This window comes from Lagopus leucura, unplaced genomic scaffold (genome assembly GCF_019238085.1).
Source record: "Lagopus leucura isolate 7727_CA_CO unplaced genomic scaffold, USGS_WTPT01 105-20_obj-0_obj, whole genome shotgun sequence".
NCBI lineage: Eukaryota > Metazoa > Chordata > Aves > Galliformes > Phasianidae > Lagopus > Lagopus leucura.
In genome coordinates this window covers 102878-127192 of record NW_024968773.1, presented here as the reverse complement: position 1 = coordinate 127192, position 24315 = coordinate 102878, and the positions used below count along the sequence as shown (strand labels likewise).

The window sequence follows — 24315 nt, the reverse complement described above, 5'->3', positions numbered from 1 at the left end:
AGAAGTGACAATGCCAGGGCCCTTCCTTGGAGCTCTCTCTGGTTCTGTTTGTGTTGGGGAAATAGCTGGTGCCAGGCTTTTCCCTTGCAGTGGTGCAGTGCTGTGCAAGTGTAAAGAAAAAGATGTCTGAGCCCTGAGGATCTTGCAGCCTCTTGGGAGGACAGTTAGCTCCCTCATCACGTCCTGATCTGAGCACAGAACCTGTTGTTGGGAAGCAAAAGGAATAAATAGGCTTGCAGTAGCAGATGGGGAATTCAGGGCTCTTGAAGTACATGAGAAAATGTGCTAGGGAGGAGGGAAGGGAAGGAGCTGGACAGACACGGCGCTGGTAGAGCCAGCAACCAAAGTGTGTGAGGGAGAGCAGCATTTTCCCATGTCCCTGCACGTAAACCCATGGGAGTTTGGAGTGGCAGGAAAAGTAGAGTGACAAATCTGAGTTTCTAACAGATGTAGGTTTTGGGGAAAGTACTACCAGAAGGCTAAGTGTACGTTGTGTAAGGTGATGTTGGGTCACATTGCTAGGAGCCTGTCAGGTGTCTGAAATGCTTGAGGTCGCCATGGTCCTTAGCAATCCCACCTGCCACATCAGGGCTGGGGAGATAGGGAGCACGAATATTAGAAGAGTGTATTAGGGATCTTCCTGTATAGAGTCTGAAGGAGAAGGCAGGAGCAGCTCTTACCTGCGGGTCATGAGGATTTTTTGTTGTAATAATCTCAGAAACACAGTCTTGAAGCTGCTTTCCTTTTTCTTAGTACATTCAGAGAGGAAACGCCTTAGAAAGCCAAGTAAACGGCTTCTGGAATATGCAGAAGAATATGATCACTTATTTGCACCCAAGAAAAAGTCAAGGAAAAGCCAGGAGCAATTGCAAAAGGTAGGTTAAGGCAAATGTGCTCTTCATGGCTTTTACTGTTGTGCTCCAGTTTACGTGCCTTTGCCTGGTCTTGCATGCTGAGCGCTCATGCTGCATGCAAGGCTGTGCAGGGTGAACGTTTTCACCAACTGTTTCGCTGTGTTAGGTGAATTCTGTTGCAAGGTCTGGATTTGAAGGAGCTCTTCCTGCACAGCGCAGTCCTGACAGAGAGATGCAGCGGGGGCCCAGTCCTTTGGTTTCAACTCCATTTTCAACCAAAGAGTCCCCTCCCATCCTTGAAGCTGAGTGCTCCTTCTCAGAACTAGAGCCCCATGCCTCTGATCCTGCTGAGCAGCTCATAGAAGGACAGTCCAATTTCCCAGAGCTTGTGCTGTCTTCCTCTGGTGTTTCCGAAGTTTCTGCTTCTCCAGATGCAGAGGAGAGATTCCTGAAATCAGGTAAGTGGGAGGTTGTGTTGTTGTGCTCCCACAAGTGAGCGTGTCATGAGTTCACTTGAAATGTTTCTTCAGCCGAAGTAAAAAGGTTAGTAGCTGCTGATCTCCGTTTTGTTTGCTTTGCTTTATTCAGAGACCATTACTGGTGCTAGGAGAAAAGAGGGGCAGGTGAGATGTGTGACCTGGTGAAGTGGCTCATTGTGATTCTGCAGTTACTGTTCTGTCTAAAGGCTTGTCCAAGGTCAAGGCTCCAATGCTTTGGCTATGTAAGCTTGTAGAGAACGCTGTTTCTGTTCTGAGAGGCCAGTCATTTTGTTTCATTGTTTAAAACACGTATTTGTAAATATTTATGTAATTATAAATGTAGATAGATAATATATGTAGGCACACTTATGTACGTGTAATAATAGACCTGCAGTCAGCGAGAGGTCAGTCTGTTCTTTGTGGGGCAGAGGGGTGACAGGTAGAAGCGAAAAACCTGCAATGACTGAAGGAGGGAACCTGAGCTTGGAGATGCAGTGCAGCAGTGGTTGCAGATGTGCAGTGTGCAGAGGCAGTGCATCTCTTCCCACTGCTGAGGGAACTGCTGGGGCCCACAGAGCTGTGGCAGGGAGCAGTGATGTGCTGTCCCTCCACAAGGTGGCTGAAGTCTTTGTTGCTGCGTGTTGTAGGGAGGACAAGGCCAAGCTGATTAAGGGTGCGGATGAACAGGGTAGGATGGGTAACAGGCTGTTTCCATGGAGCGCCTTGCACACGGAACATCACAATTTCCTGGTTGTTTTAAGGGTTTACTGCTGCCCACGTCTTGCACCTTGTCTCCCCCCTTGTCTCCCAATGGCTAGCACAAAGTTTGAGCTGGAGGCTGACTCCTACAGCTGGATTCCTTGGGGCATTTTGTCCCAGGAGGTTCTGTCTGAGAGCACGCCCTTCGGGCTGCTCACTGTGTGCAGTGTGAATGCTGATGTGGGTGCTGTGGGAATGGGAGCAGGAAGAGGCAGGGATGTGTTTGTCATTATGGAAGGGCTGGGTTATGCTGGAAAAGCAGTTGTGAAATCACGATGTGAATTGCACTGCCGGGATGGTTGCCTACTGGCTTTAAGTTCATGGTCTCTATTCCATGGATGGATTTTTTAATACTATATATTGAGGTATGCCTGAAGGTGGTCCAAATGGAGGTCTGTTTCTGTGCAGGTTGTAGAGGTAATTGTTTCTTTTCCCTGGGGAGCTCGTGCTCCAAAAGACAAGGTGAATTTGATTGTTTGGAACCTCTGGCTGGCGTTTTCTTAATAGTCTTAGTGTGACTGAAGCTAAGAAAATCCCCATTTATCTAACAAGAATTTTATTGCAGGAAACTTTGAGAGCAAGCGTCAAAGGAAGCCCACTAAAAAGCTCTTGGAATCCAATGATTTGGACACTGCCTTTATGCCAAAGAAGGAGGAGTGGACTCCCCCAAAGAAGGTATTTTTCTTCCAGTACTTCTGAAAGTCAGATAGAAATGAGCCTGGGCAGCAGGCCCTGCTGAGCAGGAGGCGCGGGGCAGTGAGCTGCGTGTTGCTGGCTGTGGCCCAGGAGTGAAGGTCCACCCTTCCCAAAGGTGCTGGTTGCTGCGTTATGGTGAAGAAATCTGCTAAATACAGAGGTGTTCCCCACCCTTTCCCACTTGTAATGGGGACTGGGGAGTTTTGGCTGTGAGGTCTCCTCTCCCCATTGATTTATATGGAAAAATGAGTCATCTGGATACAGGCTGGGAAGCTGTGGGCAGAGCTTTGCTGTCACAGGGAATTGCTGTTATGTTACACTGTAACTTGAACCTAAGGCTTTCTCCTTTTCTGTCAGATGCTCTCCGAATAGTATTTCATTTGTTACATTCCCAAGTTGGCTGATGGGTGGTAAGTAAGCATAGAACTTGTAGCAGGGTAGAGGCTGGAGTTGTAACACATGTAGCATGCAGGTCTGGACCCAGGTTTGTTTTTCTTTTTAAATAAATTGCCGATCTTTTCTGCTGAATGCTCAAAACCCAGTGACATGATCTGGAAAAAGCAGGTAACAGAGACTAATGTTGGGCATTGTACATGCACAAGACATAGCATCGCTGTTTCTGAGGTTGGTTAATAACAGTTTTCTTGCCTTTCTCATTCTCTCTTTCTCCATGGCAGTCTTAATACAGTCATTGTGCTTGAATAATACAGAGACCAGAACAATTCAGTCATAGGCTTCATAAAAATGTAAAACCAGAAGAGAGTCTGTATTCCCAGCAGCTTTTGGGGTGTTAGTAGCCTTTTGGGAAGAGCTCAGGAAGTAGGGAGGGATGCTGGAGAGCACAAGACCTGGCAAACTCAACATTAGTTCCTCCTTGCCTGACTTTTCTGTGTGGGATCTGTCAGACAGACAACCAAATGTATTGTTGAGTAGTTGCTAACTATTGATGAATTCATGCTGTGAAGTGGTTGTTGAGGTCATTTGTAAAGAGGCTTAGTGGCTGAGGAGTGTGCAACTCTGATTTGCAAGTGGTGAACTGTGATTTGTATTTGTAGGGCACTGGCCCTTCGGAGAGCGACAGCTCGGAGCTGTACTCACCGGCCCACTTCCCAGACCTGGGAGAAGGTAAGAGAATGCAGGGCAGCAGAGGTGCATTGATGTGATCTGTATCAGTGCCTGTGGCTTTAGAAGGAGTTGTATGTGTAAGGCTTTATTTGTCCTGGGCCTTAGCTGAGGCAGTGGCAGAAGAAATAGGTACGATCGTTTATCTGGAAGTACTGTTCTATATATTTTCTTACTTCCCTATGGAAAATGGAGGTATTGGGTCCATATTTCCATGGGAAGATATTCACTTTCCATTCTTAGTCTGAATGGTTGTAGGAAAGTCACCACGGTACCAGTGTGCCTGATGGCATGCTTTGACCAGCTCAACACTGCCTGCTCTGCCTAGTGGACAGTTGTGCAGTTGATCTGTATTCCCTTTTCCACTTGCCTTTATGTCACATTGGTGTCAACACGAGGGAATTTGTATTGCATAATGACAGGAGGAGGTAATTAGCAGCATTTGAATAGCAATGTAAGCTTTGTGTTGACAGCATTTCTTCTTTTCTGCTGGGGGGCTGTCTCAGGAAACTGACAATGATGATGATTGCAGATCAACAAAAGAATTCATACTTGGAACCATTAGGAGTCAATGTTATCCAGGCTCTCTGATGGCTGTAGGACAAAGGGCAGACCTGTCCTGGAGGCTTGCATTGCCCCAGGCTTTATGCCCTCAAAGAAAATAGGAGCCAGACTGAAGCAGTCAGGGTGTGGAAGTCGGTAGCAGGCCAATTGTTATTTCTGCATTTTTCTTGAATGGTCTTTCTGTTGCATCCCAGCTTCTGAAAAGCTCTTGGAGAAGCAGCGCAAACGGAAGAGACCGCGCCATTCCTCTGCTGCAATACATTCCAAGAAGGAGAAGAACGGGGAGAGGCTGGGGGAGACCCCACGCTCTGAGGTACCGTCGAGTTTTCCTACACGCTGTCATTCCTTCAACCTGTCTGCTACTTCCCAGGGTGCTGTGCACAGCCTAAGCCAAGTAGTCTTTGGCTGGCTGAATGCAAGATTAGTGTCTCAGCTGGGACTTTGTCTCCCTGATGTAGCTGCATGAGCTGGGGTTGAAGCTGGAGGTATCACCTTGATTAGTAATTATTTTGTGATGGCTGCTTAACTCAGGCTCAATTTTTCAGCTGCTGCTCTGCTAGTTCTCCAGGAGAAAGGCTGTTCTGATATGACAACAAAGATTTGACTGGCATTTTGCTTTGCATGTCAGGAGGCCTAACTGCTGTGAAAGGTCTTGTCTTCTGGTGGTGGGTATTTTGCCCTTTTGCACACCAGTATGAAGCGCAAGCACTAGATGTGGACTTCAAACTCTTCTTCTATTTGCCCTGCATGCCAGGGTGAGCTCAGAGCCATGTTGGAGGGGATGGAGGGGGAAACTGTTCACAGGAGCCTGATTACTTTCTGCCATCCAGCAGAAAGGGGTAATTGGGGCAACTCCTTCTACTACACCATAGCGAAGCTGGCATACAAATATCTCTGACAAGCACATTTTGCCTTTTAGGAGTCAGCCAGGTATCACCAAGTGTAGGGGAAGCAAGACTTTTCCTGAGAGAGGCGGGACGCCTCTGGGCCTCTCACAGCATCGCCTCTCACTTCCAGTGGCCCAGGTTCAGCAGCAGGCTGTTCTGTCAGGATAGTCAGTATGTATTTCAGGAGCCAATTATGGACGTATACTGTTATATTTGTTATTGTTATACAGCTTCCAGCAGAGCACAAACACCACACCAGTTGTCTGAGCAGTGCCAGCTACCCTGAGGTCTGCTGCCACTGGTTTTTGAAAAGCATTTCTAATGGGGGTGATAAAGTTTGGGGTAATACCTCCGGGCCCTATAAACTTTCCTGTGCCTTTTTAAGAGCACCAGTCAGTTGTTTCTGAAGTGTGTTCACCTGGAATCGTGTTTCAAAGAAGCCTGTACAAATACATTTGCCAGTGCTGGAGGGTATTTAACACTGTCTGTTGTTAGGCACCCTCTGAGAGGCTGGCTCAATCTGGAGCTAGTAAATTCTCTGCACATCTTTTATAGCAAAGAAACGAGGAGGCAGTTCAGAGCAGCAAGACAGGTAGGCCACAGCTCTGAATGTCACACACTGCTCGCTGCAGAGGAAGCCCAGGGAGTCTTAACTGCCTCCAGCCTTAGATATATGTTGAGTGAAGTTATGTCAATACTTGGCACCTTTTACCAATGTCCCTTTTTCTGTGATTGTGTTTCTTGAGATGCTGAGGTGTGTGTTCACCCCTTGGCTTTGGTGAGTGAATGGATACTGGTGAGTATTGGGCTGCTGTAGAGATGTGATTACACTTTCACTTGGCATTCACACCACACTGGTCCTTAAGTGACTGTCCACATACCAGGCGGAACCTCATTTTCTTCTGAGTGGTGCTAGAAGAAATAGATGTTTGGATGATTCAGCACAATAAGACCTTGGATCCAGCTGCTTTCAGAGGGCAGAGGAAAGCCTGTCTCCCTGGGCTGAACTAGGCAGCTTTCTCTGCCCTTCCATTTATCTGGAGTCAGGAATGCAAGTTCACAACATCGGGGCAGCAAGACACCAAGAAAAGGGATGGAAAATGCTGTTGAAATGGTTGTCAAGGTTGTGAGCCAAGGTCAGGCTGTGCCAAAGAACCGGCCAGGCTTTTAAGGATGTGCCAGATACAACAGCAGAAATAGCTCTGGAAGAAGACCGGCGATGAGACCTGCCCCCTGTAGGAGGTATGTTGCTTCACAGTGCTCATTCTGGCAAGGGAAAGTAGAGAGAATGGTGTGATTGATCCTTCTGAGTGATGGTCTTGTAGGGTGATTCCCCTTCTCCCTGTTCAACAGGCATAAATAATCTGGCCTTGCCCACCCTGTCCAGCTCTGACATTCCTTTCTCTTTGTGTTTCTGGGAGGACTGATTAAAAATACACTAAAATCCCTGACATGTGAAATGCACGGCTTGGCCAGGTACCTGTGTAATTAAAAAGGATATCTTGAGGCTGAAAAGATAAGGCCTGGAGCATGCTGTGCCACTCTGGATGGTGTGGGCCCAGTTGTTAAGATTTTTGCTAACAGCAAGTATTTGCAGCTCTGAGAAGAGGTCCGTGGTATGTAACTTAAGATGCACTTTAGACTGTCATTCCAGATAGCCCGTGAAACATGGTCTGAGTTCACTACAAGCAGTTCTAGCAGCTCTGGTAGAAAGACAGAGGGACCAGTTCTAAATTGCTCTTACCTCTAGCAAATTAGCAAATCTCTTTCCAAAACTCTTGAAATTTTTTGTACAGTAGGAGGGTAGTCATTAACCATAGGAGTGGTGCTTGTTAACCAGTGCCTTGCCCCTCTGGAGGGATCCTCAGTGACCATGAGAGGGACAAAGCTTGCTTTGTGTTTTAGCACTGGGGTCCCAGCTGGGTAGGAGCTGTAACTGACATTGTTTGTCCACACCAGTAGTTGATTAACTCTGCTCTTGTTCTTCCTTACAGTGACCCCTGCAACCCTGAGGTCACTGCTGAGCTGAGCAGAAGAGTGAGCACCTATGTGATAGGAATAGGAGGATCTGAGCTGTAACCAGTCCCTGGAGCACTGTTACTGGTGCTGCTCCTGGAGCATTCCAGAAGGCCTGTCTTGTGGCAGACTACAGCATTCTTAGCAGAAATTAGCTGCAGACCAGAAGTATCAGAGGTAGCCCTTAAGATGCCATTGTATGCAGAGGCAAAGGCATCTGTTATGTTGTAGCTGATGGTTACCAACGCTGCAGAGACCTTCCCATCCCCTCTGCCAGGGCTGTAGTGGCAGGAAATGATGTGCTCCATCTCAGTATTCCTGCAGGCTGCATCACTGCCAGCCCTCCAGCATGTATGTGATGGTAGTCTGCGAGGTTGTGCACCGAATGGTATGTTGGATTGTCACTAGTTTGTAGCCGGGAGTTTTCTTTTTTGTGCTCAATAAAGCAAACTTACACCATTCATATTTGTATTGTGTGCTTTAATATTCTGTCAGTGCATTTGTACATGGTTGCTCTACATGGTTTTAAAAGGTTCCCAAACGAAAACATGCTGGTGCATTCAATGAATGAAGAATTAAGCAAAGGAGGCATCATCGTTACCTGATCAGAATGCTGGCTTCATGTTCTTCCAACTTAAAGACGCAAAGCTTTCCCGGAACTTCTTTTGCCCACACTAATAAGGTGTGCAGAGTGCATTCAGTTGAGTTTAGGAACTTGAGTGGCACCACAACTCAGATGGGTGTTCTCGCATACAGAATGTAACTCAGAGCTCCCTCTCCTGCCTGTTAGTGGGACACCTGGCCCTGACCAGGCTCCAGGATATGAGTGGTGGCTGCTGCTTCTTCTAGGAGTCTAAATTCCTAGCAAGGTCTTGAAAGTGTACTGCCTTTTTTTCTGGGCATACAGTAGGGATGGCTTTTTGACCCAAGGAAGAGCTGTGTGCTGAGATCATTCAGCTGTCTGCAGTCAGCCAAGATTTCAAAAACAAATAAGGCAGAGTATTCAAGTTCTTGCTTGAAGCATCTGGTTCCTAAAAGCAGTGTGCTGGTGCAGCATGAATGGCTCATAGGCCTATGTGCTCTGGAGAGGCAGCTGGGCTCCCTAGTTGCTGCTTGCTAGGTAGCAGCTGCTAGTTGCCCGTCCTGACAACTGTGAAGTCTACAAGTGCATGCTGTGAAGAGCATAAAGAGAACTCTGACTTACTTGCTAAATGAAGACTACAATGAGGATTGCTTGCCATCTTTCTCTAGTATTGTCAGTGCAAGCAGACATCAGCATTCAGGATGCTTCTCTGGCACTGGTGGACATGATTTTCAGAGTATGCAATCCTTCCTGATGCGTTTCTATGAATAATAATACTGTTCTTTCTCAGCTCTGACTTTCCTTCCTCAAAGAGGGATTATGCACAGGAAAAAAAAAATGTGTTCAGTGTGTATTTATAATGATCTAATAAACTTAAGTGTTCTTCCTTTCCTTCCTTGTAAACCTTTTGGTGGAGCCATATGAGAGCTGGTTCTCTCCAGGGTGGGTAACACTGGCTGCCACACTTTGATGTGCTTGATGGCTGGATTTGTGATCTGCAGGTCAGGATGGGAAGCACCAACAGCCCCTAATTTTGAATTTCCTTTTAAAGGGGGAGGCATTGGTTCATGGGACTTCTACAAGCCCCAAAGGGGGACACGAAGAAGGGTCTGAGAATGACCATGGAGTGCCTTCATCCAAAAAGATCCAGGGGGAGCGTGGAGGAGGAGCAGCTCTCAAGGAGAACGTGTGTCAGGTACCCTTTTGAGGAGATCTCTTGATAACTTTGCTTTTCTAAATATTTCTAATGTTAATATAGGTATGCACCTGTAGTAGCCCAGGTGGCTGCTAGGTGTTCTTTGGGAGCTGTGTGATTCTGAGGGTTTTGACAGCAATTAACTGGTAGCCTAATTGAACTGAGTCTTACCTGTGCGATTGCCTCTCATCCTGCTGGAGTTTAAGGATGTTGGGAAGATGTGACCAACATGCAATTCATTTTAACTGATGTATGGCAGCAGGGATGGGGTAGCAGACGGCAGTGGTGACGTGCTAATCGCCTGATCTTACTGACATAAGGAGAATGCTCATCTTTTTTTCTACAGGGGCTTGCTGACAGTTGTCTGGGCTGGGTTGGAAAAGGGGTTGCTCAGGGCTGATGATGTCCTTCCTTCCCCACAGATCTGCGAGAAGCCAGGGGAATTGCTGCTGTGCGAAGCTCAGTGCTGTGGTGCTTTCCACCTGCAGTGCCTTGGGCTCTCTGAGATGCCAACAGGCAAATTCATCTGCAATGAGTGTTCCACAGGTATGGAGCTTTCCTGAGCGCCTCCTTAACTGGCACTCCTTTTGCTGGAATGATACACCTGCTGTAAGGCTGCTACCTGGCTGTCACTTCTCAGTTTGACGATCGTTTTCTAATTAACTGATTTTACTGTTTTGAGGCAGACAGGGTGGGAATGTTCACACCGTGATGGGCAAGAGATGGGTGTTTTTTCAGTCTAGACTTACAGTGAAACTCTCGGGCTGCAGAGACCTGTGGTTTGGGCTATGTGTGGCAGGCTGGGGGTTGTAGTGTGCTGATACGTCTCCTGACAGAAGCGATGTGTTTTTATTTGGCCATTCTGTGTGCTGCTCTTTAGGAGTCCATACCTGCTTTGTGTGCAAGAGCTGCGGGCAAGATGTAAAACGGTGCTTGCTGCCCCTCTGTGGGAAATATTACCACGAAGAGTGCATTCAGAAGTATCCACCCACGGTCACTCAGAACAAGGGCTTCCGATGCTCCCTGCACATATGCATGACTTGTCATGCTGCCAACCCAACAAACATCTCTGCATCTAAAGGTACTGGAATCTTCTCACATGGTCCCAGGGAAGCATTTAGAAGCCTTTTTTGGTTTCGTGCCCACCTGCAGTGACCTGGTCCTCTAGTTCTTTGTTTTTCTGTCCTTTCCACAGCCTTGATGTAACATTTGTTTCTCTCAGGGTGGGAAGGGCTGCTGCTCATCAGCACTCCTGATGGTCAGACTGAGCAACTAAAGTGTTCCTGCCTGGCCACGCACTCAGATGCCTGAATGTCGAGCAAGGCCACGTTCCTCTCAGTAGAGCTGCATGAACACTGGTTTCTCCTACATGCCTCTCACTGGCTGCAGCCAGTGCCTGCTTAGCAGCAGTGGCTATCGAGGAAATGGCATAGAGAACAGTGTAGTAAAAACTGTAATTGCTTTACTTCTTTTTTTTTTCTTTTTTTTTTTCTTTTCTTTTTTTAAAATTTGAACTCTCATGATTTGCTTTTAAAACTGCTTTTTTATTATTTATGTTTTAAATCTTCAGTATCTCAGGATGAGCGTTAATGGTATCAGCTGTATTCTTACCCTCAGGCTCTGTGTTAAAGTCATCTTGCACATGTCAGTGCTTGAAACAGAAGAAGCTCTTTTGGCATAAAGCCTGCAGCTGACCCCTTCTGAGCTGAACATTTGCCTTATGGATCCCCTCTGGTGGTTGTTTTTCAGTGGTCAGATTTACTCCTTTCTTTCCACCTCTTCTCCCTGTCAGCAGTTTCCTTGGGAGGAACTGAAAAGGTGCTGAGCAATCTTGGACGAAGTAAGCCTTCAGGCAATTCTGGGTTCTCCTTTCTGGAATTTCAGAGTAAACTCTGATGAAGTGGAGAGGCAAGCACCGGTGTTTTCAGAAACTTCCTGGATTGTTTTCATTGCATTCAGTTACGCACCTGGAATACCCACTCTCTAATTACTGTTTGCACTGATTTACTTGTTATCTGTGTATGATGCAAAGCAGTCCTGATCTGTGAACTCTTGAACTGTTTCTGAACAGGGTGCAGGTTTTTCACTTCCAAATAATTTGATTTCCTATATACTACCTACAAACGCAGATCTATTTTTGTATGTATTTTCTTGTATTAACTCGATAGAAATACAGGCATTATGCTGTAGATGGTCCGTAGAAATTAAAAGTCAATTTCCATTTCCAAAATCACCGATGGCTAGTTGTTTTCAGCTCAGATACCAATAGAGAAAGGACTGAGAGGAAGTGGAGACTCGTTCTTCTCTGGAATTCACCAGCATTCTGACGTGTTCCTGTGGCAGGTCGCTTGATGCGCTGTGTGCGGTGTCCGGTCGCGTACCATTCCAATGACTTCTGCCTCGCTGCTGGCTCTGTGGTCCTCGCCTCCAACAGTATCATCTGCCCCAATCACTTCACTGCACGGAGGGGCTGCCGCAACCATGAGCACGTCAACGTCAGCTGGTGCTTTGTCTGCTCGGAAGGTGAGACGGCGTGCACAGGGTCCCCGGCGCTGTGTGAGGCCCTGATGTAAATGACAGAAGAGCAACAGATTGCTATGGGAAGAGATCATTATAGCAGGCAGAAGCTTTGTCTGTGTGGAGTGTGCCAGTGAGAACTGCTCAGAACAGCTTGCCTTCCTATCCGTCCCCACTTAAATCCGAGCTCAGGCTAGGGCTTTTTCTGGTTCTTTGTGCTGCGTAGGTAGAGCATGGGCTGTCAGAAAAAAGGTTGTAAAAGAGCACTGTGCTGTTTGCCCAGCTGTTAGTGTTTGGAATTGTGAAGTCCAGGGCTTCTGCATAGGGACCCTGATAAATTCCTTCCTTCTTTGCAGGGGGCAGCCTTTTATGCTGCGAGTCGTGCCCGGCTGCATTTCACCGTGAGTGTCTGAACATTGAGATGCCAGAGGGAAGCTGGTATTGTAATGATTGCAAGGCAGGCAAAAAGCCACACTACAAGGAAGTTGTCTGGGTGAAAGTTGGGCGCTACAGGTAGGTGAAAGTAAAACAGAGTTGTCCCTGTTCCCTCTTCAAGTGATGATCGTGGTGATTGAGATGAGAAGCTGCTTCTCTCTGTAGGATACAGTGAAGCAGCTTCTGATATTTTTGCATGCATGTAGCACCTGAAGCACATGCCTTCTCCTTCTTCCTCCAGCCTTACTGGTAGCCTTCACAATTTTCCCCATCTCTATGCAGCATTGTGCTTCTGGGAGCATGGGAAATGGGGAGTCAGATTTTTCATCTGCCTTTCCCTCTGTTGTGTAGGTGGTGGCCAGCTGAGATCTGCCATCCCAGGACAATTCCTGTCAACATCCAGAAAATGAAACATGACATCGGCGAGTTCCCTGTGCTGTTCTTTGGCTCCAAAGATTACCTGTGGACCCACCAGGCCCGTGTGTTCCCATACATGGAAGGTGATGTCAGCAGCAAAGACAAGATGGGGAAGGGCGTAGATGGCATATACAAGAAAGGTAATTTGTCTTCATCTGGGAAGGTACATGTTCTGTTTCTCTCTTCCTGTCTGGAGAAGATATTCTTGTAACAGAGGAAAATATCATTTTGGAGTTAAAGCTGAAGTAAATTTGAAGAATGAATAGCTATTGATCTATCTTCTTGCACACCTGGAATGTTGATTGGTCTGAGTTTACAGAGATGGACACGGGTGTGCATATCCTGAATACTTTTCAGCTCCAGCGTAGCTCCTCTGCTGCTGTCAGCTTCCTTGTACCCAGTACAGTCATTATCTGTGTATAAAAATGCTCTTGAGAGTTATGAATTCACCTCTTCCCAAAAGCAAGGCAAAGCTAGCTGACTGGGTGTTTCCAAAACGTTTCACCTGCAGTCGTTGTTGTTGCCTGTGACTGCTCTGTTGCTTTATCACAGTTCTCTTTATGAATCTCTGCCTCTAAAAGTATTTTGCTAATGATGTTTGCTTGTGGAGCTGTGACTGCTGGGTGAACTCTGGCAGCCCAGCTCTGTGTGAGCAGAGTGAATTCCTCATAACACACCCTGTTATTTCACTTAGCTCTTCACGAAGCTGCAGTAAGGTTTGAAGAACTGAAGGCACAGAAGGAACTGAGACAGCTTCAGGAAGACAAGAAGAATGACAAGAAACCTCCCCCCTACAAACACATCAAGGTGAGGGCAGGCTGGGGGGAGGGGAGAAGGGTGGGTACAGAAGTCTTGAGCTATCAGTGCAGGTGAATTACAGATATACAGAAACATTTCTACCCTTGGGACATCTGGCTGTATTCAGTCAACCTCCACAGAAACAATTCATGTGTCTGTAGAACTGTGTGGAAGCTGAACACCAGTACTCAGGTGTTCTGCAGCAGACCTGGATCATCTCTGTGCTGTTCCATGTCAGTTGTGTGATGTGAAAGAAGAGTCTCTGCGTGTGTGGGGTTTTGTGGGAGAGAGCTGGCATCACCCAGTGTGCTCAGATGTCGAGTGCTGCTGGTGGCAACTTAGGTTGGGATAGACAGTCAAGATACAGTAGAGCAGAGAGGAGGATGGTAACCCACAGTGGAGCATGGCTGTCTTTCACTTCTGTTTTTATTTTGTTTGTGTACTGTTCTGTATCGATTGAACAAAAGTATGAAATGTAGATATATATGCTAGAATATCAAACTTTTTGTGGAGCTTTGAGGATCTCCTCAGGCTTAGGGCTGTCTTTGATGTAGAATTGGAGCACTATTTTTTTCAAGGATCTCCAGCAGGTGTGAGGTGATCCGAGTGAAGAGCTTGGGCCAAGTGGGTGCATAGGACAGAGCTGTGGGCCCAGAGGGATCAGAAACCAGTGACTCAAGGACTGTGTTCCTCTTTTTCATTGCTTCCCTCTGCTCCTTCCCATTTTTATGTTTCCAGCTATGAAAGCTTAGCTGATTGCTGGCACTTTGTTTATAGCTAGGATTTTAAGGTAGGACCACCTGAGCTCTGTGTAGTCACAGTGATACAGGACAGGGACCCTTTGCAGCCTTTCCCCCACTCAGTGGATGCAGAATACACAAGGTGGTGCTGTTGGGGGGATCTGTGTCTTCCTTAACTCTTCCATCTGGGTGCTTACCTCTTCAGGTGGTGTGCTCAGAAGCACACATGTGCCTGTACGCCTCTTGTACCCCTTCCTGTCACCAGCTTGCACTGCAGCCTGTCAGCTCGTAGGCAATGATTGGGCATAGGAATGTTGTTTGTTGACCTGTTCTTAAGCAGCTGACGTCCTTCTCATGCATTCAAGGTGAACCGGCCGGTGGGCAAGGTGCAGATCTTCACTGCAGATCTGTCTGAGATACCACGCTGTAACTGTAAGCCAACAGATGAAAACCCATGTGGCCTGGACTCTGAATGCATCAATCGTATGCTGCTCTATGAGTGCCACCCCCTGGTCTGCCCGGCAGGAGAGCGCTGTCAGAACCAGTGCTTCTCCAAGCGGCAGTATCCCGAGGTTCAGATCTTCCGCACGCTGGCACGAGGCTGGGGCTTACAGGCCAAAACAGACATCAGGAAGGTACGTGCTCTGTTTTACATCAGGTTTCCTCCTGCTGCTTCTCTCTTGCTCATTGTCTGTTTTCATAGATGTGAAAAATTGCCGTCTGTAATTTGGAAGGCTTTCTTGCCACTGAATGCCATTTAGGAAAGAAATGGATGAATGTGACTTTTGTAGTCTTGACAAGCACATTTTGGCTCAGCTAAAATGCCTTGTATGTTAATGATCCACAGGATAAAAAAGGTGATTGCTTGGTCTGCCTGTGCGGGTGGTTGGCTTTATGAATTCACCAGAATACTGAGGTAGGAGACAGGGCTCAGGATTTCCAGACAGGGATCAGTGATTATGCCCACAGCCTCCATTCTTGAGTAGCATGAGTTCTCTAGCATGAGAATCTTGTATCAGAAACTGAGGTCAGGCTTGAATCTTACAAAGCATAGCATCTTAGAGATGGCTGTGATTACTGTGGGAAGTACTACCTTGGAGACAGCTAAAATGCTTGCAGATAAGTTTCAGATCCAGAGAGTAGTTATGGCGTGGGCACACATAATGCTGAACGAAGAAAAAAGCATTGCAGCTAAGAAGAACCTCAAAGCTAAGAAAGAGTGAAGTGAAACAGAAAATTAGATGGCATAGTAGGAGAAGAGTTTCTGAGAAAAGCCATGGAGACAACATACTGTTGGGGGGGTTGATATCTAGGAAAATTGCAAGCCTGTCCTTTTTAGGCTTCACTGCCTGCTGTGTATAAGTTAAAGGATTTCTTTGCCATTTTATGCACCTTATGTTTGACTTTGAACAGACAGACTGGAAAGAGCAGAACTCGATTATTTAATGGAGGCACCTGTTGCTCCCAGGGAAGCAGAGCTGTGGTTCCCTTGGATGGTCTCTGTAGTGCTTTCACCGCAGGTGAACCCCAGAAATAGATTGCAGAAGCAGGTGCTCTGGGTGCATCGTGCTGCTCAGTGTGGTTGGTCCCTAGAGGGATCCTTTTCCTTCTGGAACACAGCTGTGCAGTGCTTTGAGCTTTGCAGTGAAGAACTACCCTTATGCTTTAGCTGTGCTGTTCCGGAACACTGGTTCTTCCCACCGTGCAAAGAATGATCTGATAGCTGTTGTTGATGTATTTAATTTATGTCAAGTGATTTGTTGTGTGTGCTAAACAGAATTATAATTAAGGACTGTTAATAGAATGATAGCTCGAGCTGACTGCAAAGCAGAGGGAAGTTTTTTTGAAGAAGTTTCCACAAAGAAAACAGGAACCATATTGTAGCACAAAGGTCTTGGAGGGAATTTGTCACGTCCTAGCAGCCTGGTTTTGTTTTTCTTCTTTGATGCAGGGTGAATTTGTTAATGAGTATGTTGGGGAGCTAATTGATGAAGAGGAGTGCCGAGCCCGAATCCGTTACGCCCAGGAGCATGATATCACCAATTTCTACATGTTGACACTGGATAAGGTATATGGAAGGAAATTCTTTTGTCAGGAGTGAAGACAGAGGTAAAATGATTGTAACGAAGGCACAGCGGTGTTCTTCTCCACAAAGTAAAGAAATGTTAGGTTCTGTTGAGCTGGTCTGCATTTCCGTTAAAGTGAAGACTAAAAGAGTAACTAGAATGTGCCTTGGAGAAGCTTTGGGCTGGATTTTAGGATTAGAAACATTGTTTGAGCCAACTTCCTTGGAGTTTATTCAAAGAAGCCAGGCAATAGTTTGCCTGAGGGCAATTGACTGAGAATCAAACGTTGCCCTTCCACATAACACAGTAGATTTTGTAACCTTAGGATCCTTCCCAGCACCTGAGCCACACAGAGTCCTGAGGTAGGCTGGTGTGTGCCATAGTGGGCAACAGCCCTCAAGTGTAGAAGCAGCAGGCACAATGAGACTGTCATTGAAGTTGAAATCTCAGGTCTTGCAGATCTGTGTAGAGGTGAGGTTTGTGACACCTACAGGCTCCTCAGTGGATTCTGGAGGCCAAGGTGGTGTAAGCTCCTGACTCCCAGAGGTAAGTAGTTTTGTCAGTGTCTTCTGATACCTTGTATCTCAACCTTGGAAAGACTTGAAGGGAAACCATTAGGAAAGGCATAAGAAGAAAACACTGCGTGGAATAGCATAGAGGTGGTATGGCTGCTTTCTGACCTTCCCTTCATCTTGCTGGAAATTATCAGTGACTGTATCTTGTTCTTGTATCTCCCTTGTTGTGACAAAACCAAATGTCAGTTGCAGCTTCCCTCTCCTCTCAAACAGTCTACAAAAGCCAGTATACTGTACAGCAGTGCACCTCAGGTTATGTTTTGTTCCTGTTTTCCAGTTACACACTGAAGCGTAAGAAATAGGAACTGATATTTTATGGCCTCATGTTGCCCCAGGGGACATTCAGGTTGGATTTACGAAGTACTACTCTGAAAGAGGCAGTGGAATGGACCGCCCAGGGAGCTGGTGGAGTCACCAAACCTGGAGGTGTTGTGATGAGGGACATGGTTTAGTGAGAACTATTGTGGTAGGCAGATGGTTGGACTGGATGATCTTGTAGGTCTTTTCCAACCTTGGTGATTCTAGGATTCTCTTTTGCTCTTAAGCAGAAGTCGGGGTCTGGAATTGCACTTGCCGCCTTTGGGGTGTGCTGACATGGTTCCAGTACCAACTTACAGAAGGAGTTGATTTCCCAGAAAGCTGTGGTGGTGCCTTCATGGCTATTTGGGAGACTGTGCCTCTTGGAAGATGCCGGTGATACTGGGCAGGAGGCTGCTTTGATGTGCTGTCTGCCTGCACTGAGCAGAGATACCAGCGTGTGGAAATGGATCAGCTGTTTGTTGATTGTCCAGGCAACGCAGTGACACCTGGACTTAACGCTTGGTTAAAACATAAACTCGCATTCTGGTGCTTTGCAGGATGTCCTGATGTCCAGCGATGAGATGCCACTACCAAACAAATGCTTTCTTGGCATGCTGGTGCCTCTGCTTGGGTGGGCTGTGATGGTTACTAGATGTAGTTTGTTGCTTTAATTTCTTTTTTCAATTCTAGGATCGAATCATTGATGCTGGTCCCAAGGGCAATTACGCTCGGTTCATGAACCATTGCTGCCAGCCGAACTGTGAGACTCAGAAATGGTGTGTGAACGGTGACACGCGGGTCGGGCTCTTCGCAATTGTAAATATCAAAGCTGGTAAGGAACCCAGTTCTCTCAGTACTTGCAGTTAAAAGCATGGGAGCCTTTCTGTAAGGAAGAGAGGGATGGATGGTTTGCAGCCCACTGGAGGGAGATGCTTCATTTTTCTATTTCCACATTTAAATTCTTCTCATTTCACATTGGCTGCAACATCAGCGCTGCCATAGTGAAACAAGGTCTGTGCTATAGATAGAGCTTTGTGGATCTAACTCGCAGGGTCCAGGAAAGGAAGTAAGCGTCCCAAAGCACGGAGTGGAATGCACTGTTTGTGGATGTACTGTGTGTGTAGACTGGAGCTGAGTTACATTCTCAGTCCTCACAGATCTCTGGGGGAGTAATAGGGTACCCATATGAGTTGGGGCAGCCATTTGGGTTACTTTCAAAAGTGCTTCGACTCCGGCAGTAGCAATAAAGGCGTTCTATCGCATAGTTTGTTACAGCTTGTTTGGTTATTGTCTGCTTTTGTGCCAGGGACTGAGCTGACTTTCAACTACAATCTGGAGTGTTTGGGAAATGGAAAGACAGTCTGCAAATGTGGTGCTCCGAATTGCAGTGGCTTCCTAGGAGTGCGGCCAAAGGTATGATGCCTCCCATAAGCTTTCGTTCTTCCAGATGAGCTCTTTGCATAAGTGTGGTACGTTTGTTGCAGAGACTTGAGGAAGGGCAGTTCACTTTCAGCGTGGCCATAGGAACTTTGCTGGTTGGATTTAGGCGAACATTCAAATGGAGTGTGCAGATTTTAGATCTGAATTTACGAAAGAATTGCTACAAATCATGACAGGAAATCGTATTTTCCAACTGAGGGGTAAATACAAGATTTCTTCCAGAATTTTCTGCTCATCATGGCAATTTCCATCTTCATAGAGTGCCAAAGGATGAACATGGGAAAGTCTTCTATCAGATCACCAAGAAACTTCAGCTCAGCCCATGTCTTTGTGAAGGCCTGATTAAACTTTGAGAATGTGGAAGGCCAGCAAACTGCATTCCTTTAGATCAGAGTTGCTTTAGAGCTAAGGCTCCTGCATATTCCCTGCAATAAGAGGAAAGTTGCTGTTTTTTCCCCATTTTTTGTTTAAGCAACTGATAAGTGCACATCAGACAGAAGTAATACATTTGCCACGTCTATAGTAGAGAAATCACTGCCTGTTAGAACTCACTGACTTCTGAAAACTTTGGTTTGTAACTGCAGTGTTTCAGTAACAGGAATTGATTTCAATTACGTCCTTGTGTGAGCTGGTTCTCAGAGGGAAAAGGAACTAAGAGAAGCAGTTGGCTGAGTTCCCAGCTGTCAGCAGCTAAATTTCAGCTGTTAGTTTGTTTCCGGAGTTTCACCACATCAGTATAGAACCCCTTGGCTCTGGTGTGTGGACACGGCTGTCTGCAGTTAGGGGTTAACAGCTCCAGTAGCACAGTTGTGAAGGCCTGTCAATGTGTGGGGGAAGTTTTGTGAAACTTCCAGAGAGCTGAGTTCTGCAGATGAATTAGCTTTTAAAAAATGGATGTCTTCAGAGGTTGAGAAGTGAGGTGAATTATGAGGTGAGGTGAAGGCACCTGGTGCATTCAAGTTCTTTTTTTTTTTTGGTTGCAATTTAAAGTTCAATATATTACATGCTGCTCCTCTGTTATGCATGGTTTGACTACCATCGTTTTTGCCCTGAAATTACAGGCTGCATGATGGAAATCAAAGAAAAGTGCCCTTAAGTTGACATTAATGTGATGGATGAGGTGATTCATTCCATCCTGATGAGATGGGCTAAGAAATAAATACCCAAGCAAACGGTGCCTTTATTTTTGGCGGATTCATCCCACAAAGTATGCATTTTTAAATCTTCCTGAAGATGCAGGAAGTCAAAGTGTCACTGATCAGGCAGCCTGATCTAGCTGTGGTGTCCCTGTTCATTGCAGGGCAGTTGGGCTAGATGGCCCTCAGACGTCCCTTCCAACTCTAAGAATTGTAAGATTCTACACTCACGTTGTCCCATATTAGTAATCTTTCTAACTGAGAGTCCTTAAGAGTGCTTGGGAGACTGTTTTGTTGCAGTGAAAAGCAGAAATGCTAAGGTTGCTCAGATAATTCAAATGATCTGTGAAAGGTCTTTCTTGTTCTCTTTTAATTAGGTGGCCAAAGTGCTAGACAGTGAGAATAGATGGAATAGTTTAGGTGTGGCCTCTGGATTCAGTGATTTCATTACCTGTGTTTACAATGATAAGACGGGTCTGACTTGTGGAAAGGATGGTGTAAAAACAAATATGTGAAAGGGAAGCAAACATCAAGAAGCTGGCGCCCTGGTGAGGCACAGTGAGCGAGTCAGCACTGCAGAATTCTGAAATTGTAGCCTGGAGACAAAGAGTTTAAAATGCTTTTGGTTTGATCTTGGTGGAAGAATGACAAGAATGGTGCCTGATATTTATGCAGTGCTAAAGCCACCACGTCTCAGCATGCATCTCAGCAGCCTGCAGAACGCGCTTTTGGACACAGGGATTAATGGAAAACTGTAAAATTTAGCTTGTGTCTGTTTATGTAAGCTATATTGGCCGTTCATTGATGAGGCTGCTGGCTGGGCATGGGAGGTGCCATCGCTGGGTGTCTGGTACACTGGGAGGCTTATCCTGGGCTGGGTGAGCTCTGGGGATTAGGAGGGCCTGGCCTGAAAGGCTGTGGGGGGATGTGCAAAGAGGATACCTTAAGCCAAGGCCAAGGCTTGGCCATTTAGATGCCAATCTTTGGGACCCATAGCATAACTGCCTTTAAGACAGCTGTTGAGAGCATTGTAGCTTAAGCTTCCTGTGATAACAAAAAGATGTCTGGCGCCATCAGTGCTGAGAGGATCAGCAATTGCAGAGGAGTAGCTGGGTGCTGGGAATGGGCTCTGGTGTAGCGACTGGAGTCAGTACAGGAACAAATCTGCAATAAGAAGATCATCAATGTGAAGCAGTTGTGTTGAGAAAGAGCTGCTGTGTTCAGCGCCAGCATGCAGCTGGGAACGCAGAAACACGGTCAGGTGCGCTGCGAGGTGTGAGTGTCAGCGTGCAGGGGCCTCTGAGACACCATCTGCAAGTTGTGCTGGGGAGAAATGAACTCAGCAGAGGCAGAAGACCTGTATGTAGCCCGGTGGTGAGCTCAGGGAGGGAGAACCGCTTCTGCAGGGAGAGAATGGCCTTGCCACAAACCGATCCCCGCCTTAACGCCTTGTCTTTCCCACAGAGCCAGCCTGCCCTCAGCGAGGAGAAGTCCAAGAAGCTGAAGAGAAGGCCGCAGATGAAGCGCAGGTCGCAGGCGGAGGTGATGAAGGAGAGGGAGGATGAGTGTTTCAGCTGCGGGGACGGAGGGCAGCTGGTTTCCTGCAAGAAGGCGGGCTGCCCCAAGGTGTACCATGCTGACTGCCTCAACCTGACCAAGAGGCCTGCAGGTCAGTGCAACGCAGCGTGCAGGCATGGATCCCAGGTCTGCTCTCCTTGTGCCATCTATGCATTTAGGTTTAACTCCAATTCAGAAAGGTAAAAGCCTGACTCGTGTCTTGTAGGCTAGTTAGCCTGACTTCTGCCAGACAAGGAGGATGGAAAAACCAGTATGGGATTGAGTACCAAAGAACTGAATGATAAGAACATAAGCAATACCAGATAATTTTTTAAGTGGAATAACTCAGCAAAACACTAAATTAGGTTTGACGAGGTTATGAATTCGGTTAATAAAGACAACTGCATTGAATTGATTGGCTTAGGGAGCTGTAACTCTTTACTACTGTCATGGTTACAAATTCTCTGTGCAGCATTCTCTGACATGCTTGAAGTGAGCTGGGCGTGTGTAACAGGAGGGCTCTGGAAGTGGCTGTTGGTGTGACAGAGCTTCTGCCAGAGCTCCTGGGGAGCAGCACTGAGGGTTTAGCACCTTTAGCTGCAGCTTGGCAGAAAGTACACAAGCGCTAGAAGCATATTTTGTAGATGGCAGAAAGCATGTGTTAAATTTGGGAAGGAGAATCCAGCATTTAACCTGTTCTCTGGCTTCCTCTTTGAAAAGCTTCTCCTAACAGCCTGACTTGAAACAGCACACAAGACTTCTGATACCATTCTTTTACATTCTGGAGGAATGCCATCTCCTTAGTTCTTTTTCAGATGAAACAAACAGCCTTTTCTTCCGCTCTTATTTTCTAGAATTATTCTTGGTCTGTACTGAAATGTGTTCCATTTGCCTGCATATATTTCAAAGTGTGGTAAGGGGTATTTTTAACATTGTTGCAAGTGAGGCCTAATTAAGATCGACAGAACAGAATAATTATATTATGAGTTTTACATAAAATTTCTCAGGAAATGAGATCAGATTTGTTCTGTAGAAGTAACTTCTACTTAAAGTCATTCTGTATTTGCCCTATTGTCGCTGAGTCCTCTTGTCTTGTTCATCTCCCCATTCTTATTTTATTTCTTCCTCCTAGGGTCCTTCTTTGCCCTGGCCATGCTTTATTTCACTGCACCTTGTTGGTACCAGCATTTGTTCAGTGTATCAGTGTCACTGTGAGCTCCGAGCCTCTCTAACCAGATACTTGCAGTTCCTCACAGCCCTGTGTTATCTGTGGTTCTGTAAGAGGACTTGCTATTCTGCTTCAGATATTACAATAATAACTAAAATAGACTTCTGAAGGACCTCGTTTGAAAAACCCCTCAGTTTGGCGGAAGATCTTTAATAGCTGGATCTTGAGAATGATTTGCAGCCAGTTGTGGCCATGTAACTGTTCTTTGTGTAGGCTGTTAATTTCGTAGCTTGCTCCTTTAGAATATCATGCAGGACATCAAAGGTACACCAATCTTTACTTCAAGTATTTCTTCTGTCATGGGCATTGCCGTTCAGTAATTGGAATTTCCTGCTTGTTTGCATGTTACTGATGGTGTGATCCCTCTTCCAAGAGCTCCTCAGCTCAGGGCTGTCCCTGGAGAGTCGGCTTGTTCGTTAGCCCTTTTGTTCTGTCAAAGACCGTTAGAGTGGTTTGATGTGATTTATCCTTCCTGAAACATACTGCCAGGTTTCACTGACTTTATTTTCCATCTGTACGAGTGACCTCTCTAATAACAGGCCCAGAATCTTTCCACTGGGCAAAGTGGCTGCTCGGAGCAGCTGTTCTGCTTCAGCAGCAGTGCACCAGGAGAGCTCACTGCATGCTGGGTGGGAAGGGGCTCGATGCAGGACCATAGGGAAAGGGGGAGCAGTGGTAACTTGGGCTGCAGCACTGTGAGCCTGTGACGGGGGAGAACGCATGTGGTTTTAAACAACCATGCCCTGAAAATGATGTCAGAAAATTGGAAAAGCACAAAAAAAATCTATGTATGTATTTTGAGACCGAAACAGAAGCCTTGGACTGGCTTCAAAGCAGGGGAAAAACTTACTACATGTTCTCTTCAGCCCAGGGGAAAAAGCAGCATGAGAAGTTGGGGGTGGAAAGCTGATGTTGCACAAGAGCGTGGAGAAATGACCACAGCTGCTCAGCACAGAGCTGCAGTCTTCTGCCTGTCTGGAAAGAAGCTGCTAACCAAAACCACAGATGAGTGGGCTTGGTTCAGGGAGGTAGGAAGGGCTGTGGCCTGGCTGGTGCCCACGGCTGCCCTCCAGCATTGCCTGTGCAGATGTCTGTGGCTCCATTTGAGGTGCTGGGGGTGCTGCCCTGCAAGGAGCTGCTCTGAGCAGCGGCCCCAGGAGTGTGGGGCACCGTGGGGAGCACAGATGCAGGAGGCATCTTTGGAAAAGCAGCCACATTGGCCTGTAGTGTGAGCTCAAGTGCCTCTGTGTTGTGTACTCTGGATGCAAGTGGTTCTCTGTGGATTTAATGCTATGAACTGTCTGTTGACTTCGGTTTTTTTTGTTCTGTTTTGTTTGTCCATGATGGTCTTCATACTGTGATAGCATTACAGGTTCAGTGTGGATACTGAGCTCCTCAAGGCACAGCTTGGTTTTATGATAGGCATTTTTATCACAGCTGTACGCAAAGTAAGGAAGATACCTCTATTTACAGAGACAAGAGAAATATACTCCCTGATGTCCACTGCCCTCTTCTACTTTCTGATAAACAGGAAGGGAGGATGTTGGCTTAGAACTAACAAAGGCTTAGATGAACCTGAAACATCTACTTAAACAGTCTATTGCGCATTTCTGCTCTGCAATTCCTGCTCTTGCCTGGAAATAAGAGAGACAAAGGTGTGCAAACCAGGGTGTTTACTCTTCTCTAGAGACTTGTACAGGTTAGTGTCACACTTGAGCCAAATGGACTTTTTGGTATGACCTGACACACCACAATTATGACCAATATAAGCTGCTTCATGTTGCTTCCAAGGATGCAGCTTCCTGTTAACTGCCCTTCAAGCCTAGGAGCTATGGCAGGTACTGAGAAGAACATGTAGGATTGCACAGGAGTATTACAGAGGTGTTACCTCTGTATGGGAGGGATTCTGGGCATGCATCTTCTCTTTATACCATTCGTAAGTTATGTCTTT

General features: G+C 46.5%; 1 protein-coding gene across 3 annotated transcripts in view; it reads left to right on the top strand.

Moving 5' to 3' along the window:
- NSD1 (nuclear receptor binding SET domain protein 1) overlaps positions 1-24315 on the top strand; it is a 56635-nt gene that overhangs the window by 24352 nt on the left and 7968 nt on the right. For all 3 annotated transcript variants that reach the window (XM_042894743.1, XM_042894745.1, XM_042894744.1), the window contains 17 exons: positions 754-875; positions 1021-1312; positions 2658-2767; positions 3844-3913; positions 4669-4787; positions 9012-9155; positions 9578-9701; positions 10036-10236; positions 11499-11678; positions 12029-12185; positions 12459-12664; positions 13219-13331; positions 14428-14697; positions 16014-16130; positions 17694-17835; positions 18310-18416; positions 21044-21248. In XM_042894743.1, coding sequence (XP_042750677.1) covers positions 754-875; positions 1021-1312; positions 2658-2767; positions 3844-3913; positions 4669-4787; positions 9012-9155; positions 9578-9701; positions 10036-10236; positions 11499-11678; positions 12029-12185; positions 12459-12664; positions 13219-13331; positions 14428-14697; positions 16014-16130; positions 17694-17835; positions 18310-18416; positions 21044-21248 — 2679 coding nt within the window. The remainder of the gene's footprint in view (positions 1-753; positions 876-1020; positions 1313-2657; positions 2768-3843; positions 3914-4668; positions 4788-9011; positions 9156-9577; positions 9702-10035; positions 10237-11498; positions 11679-12028; positions 12186-12458; positions 12665-13218; positions 13332-14427; positions 14698-16013; positions 16131-17693; positions 17836-18309; positions 18417-21043; positions 21249-24315) is intronic.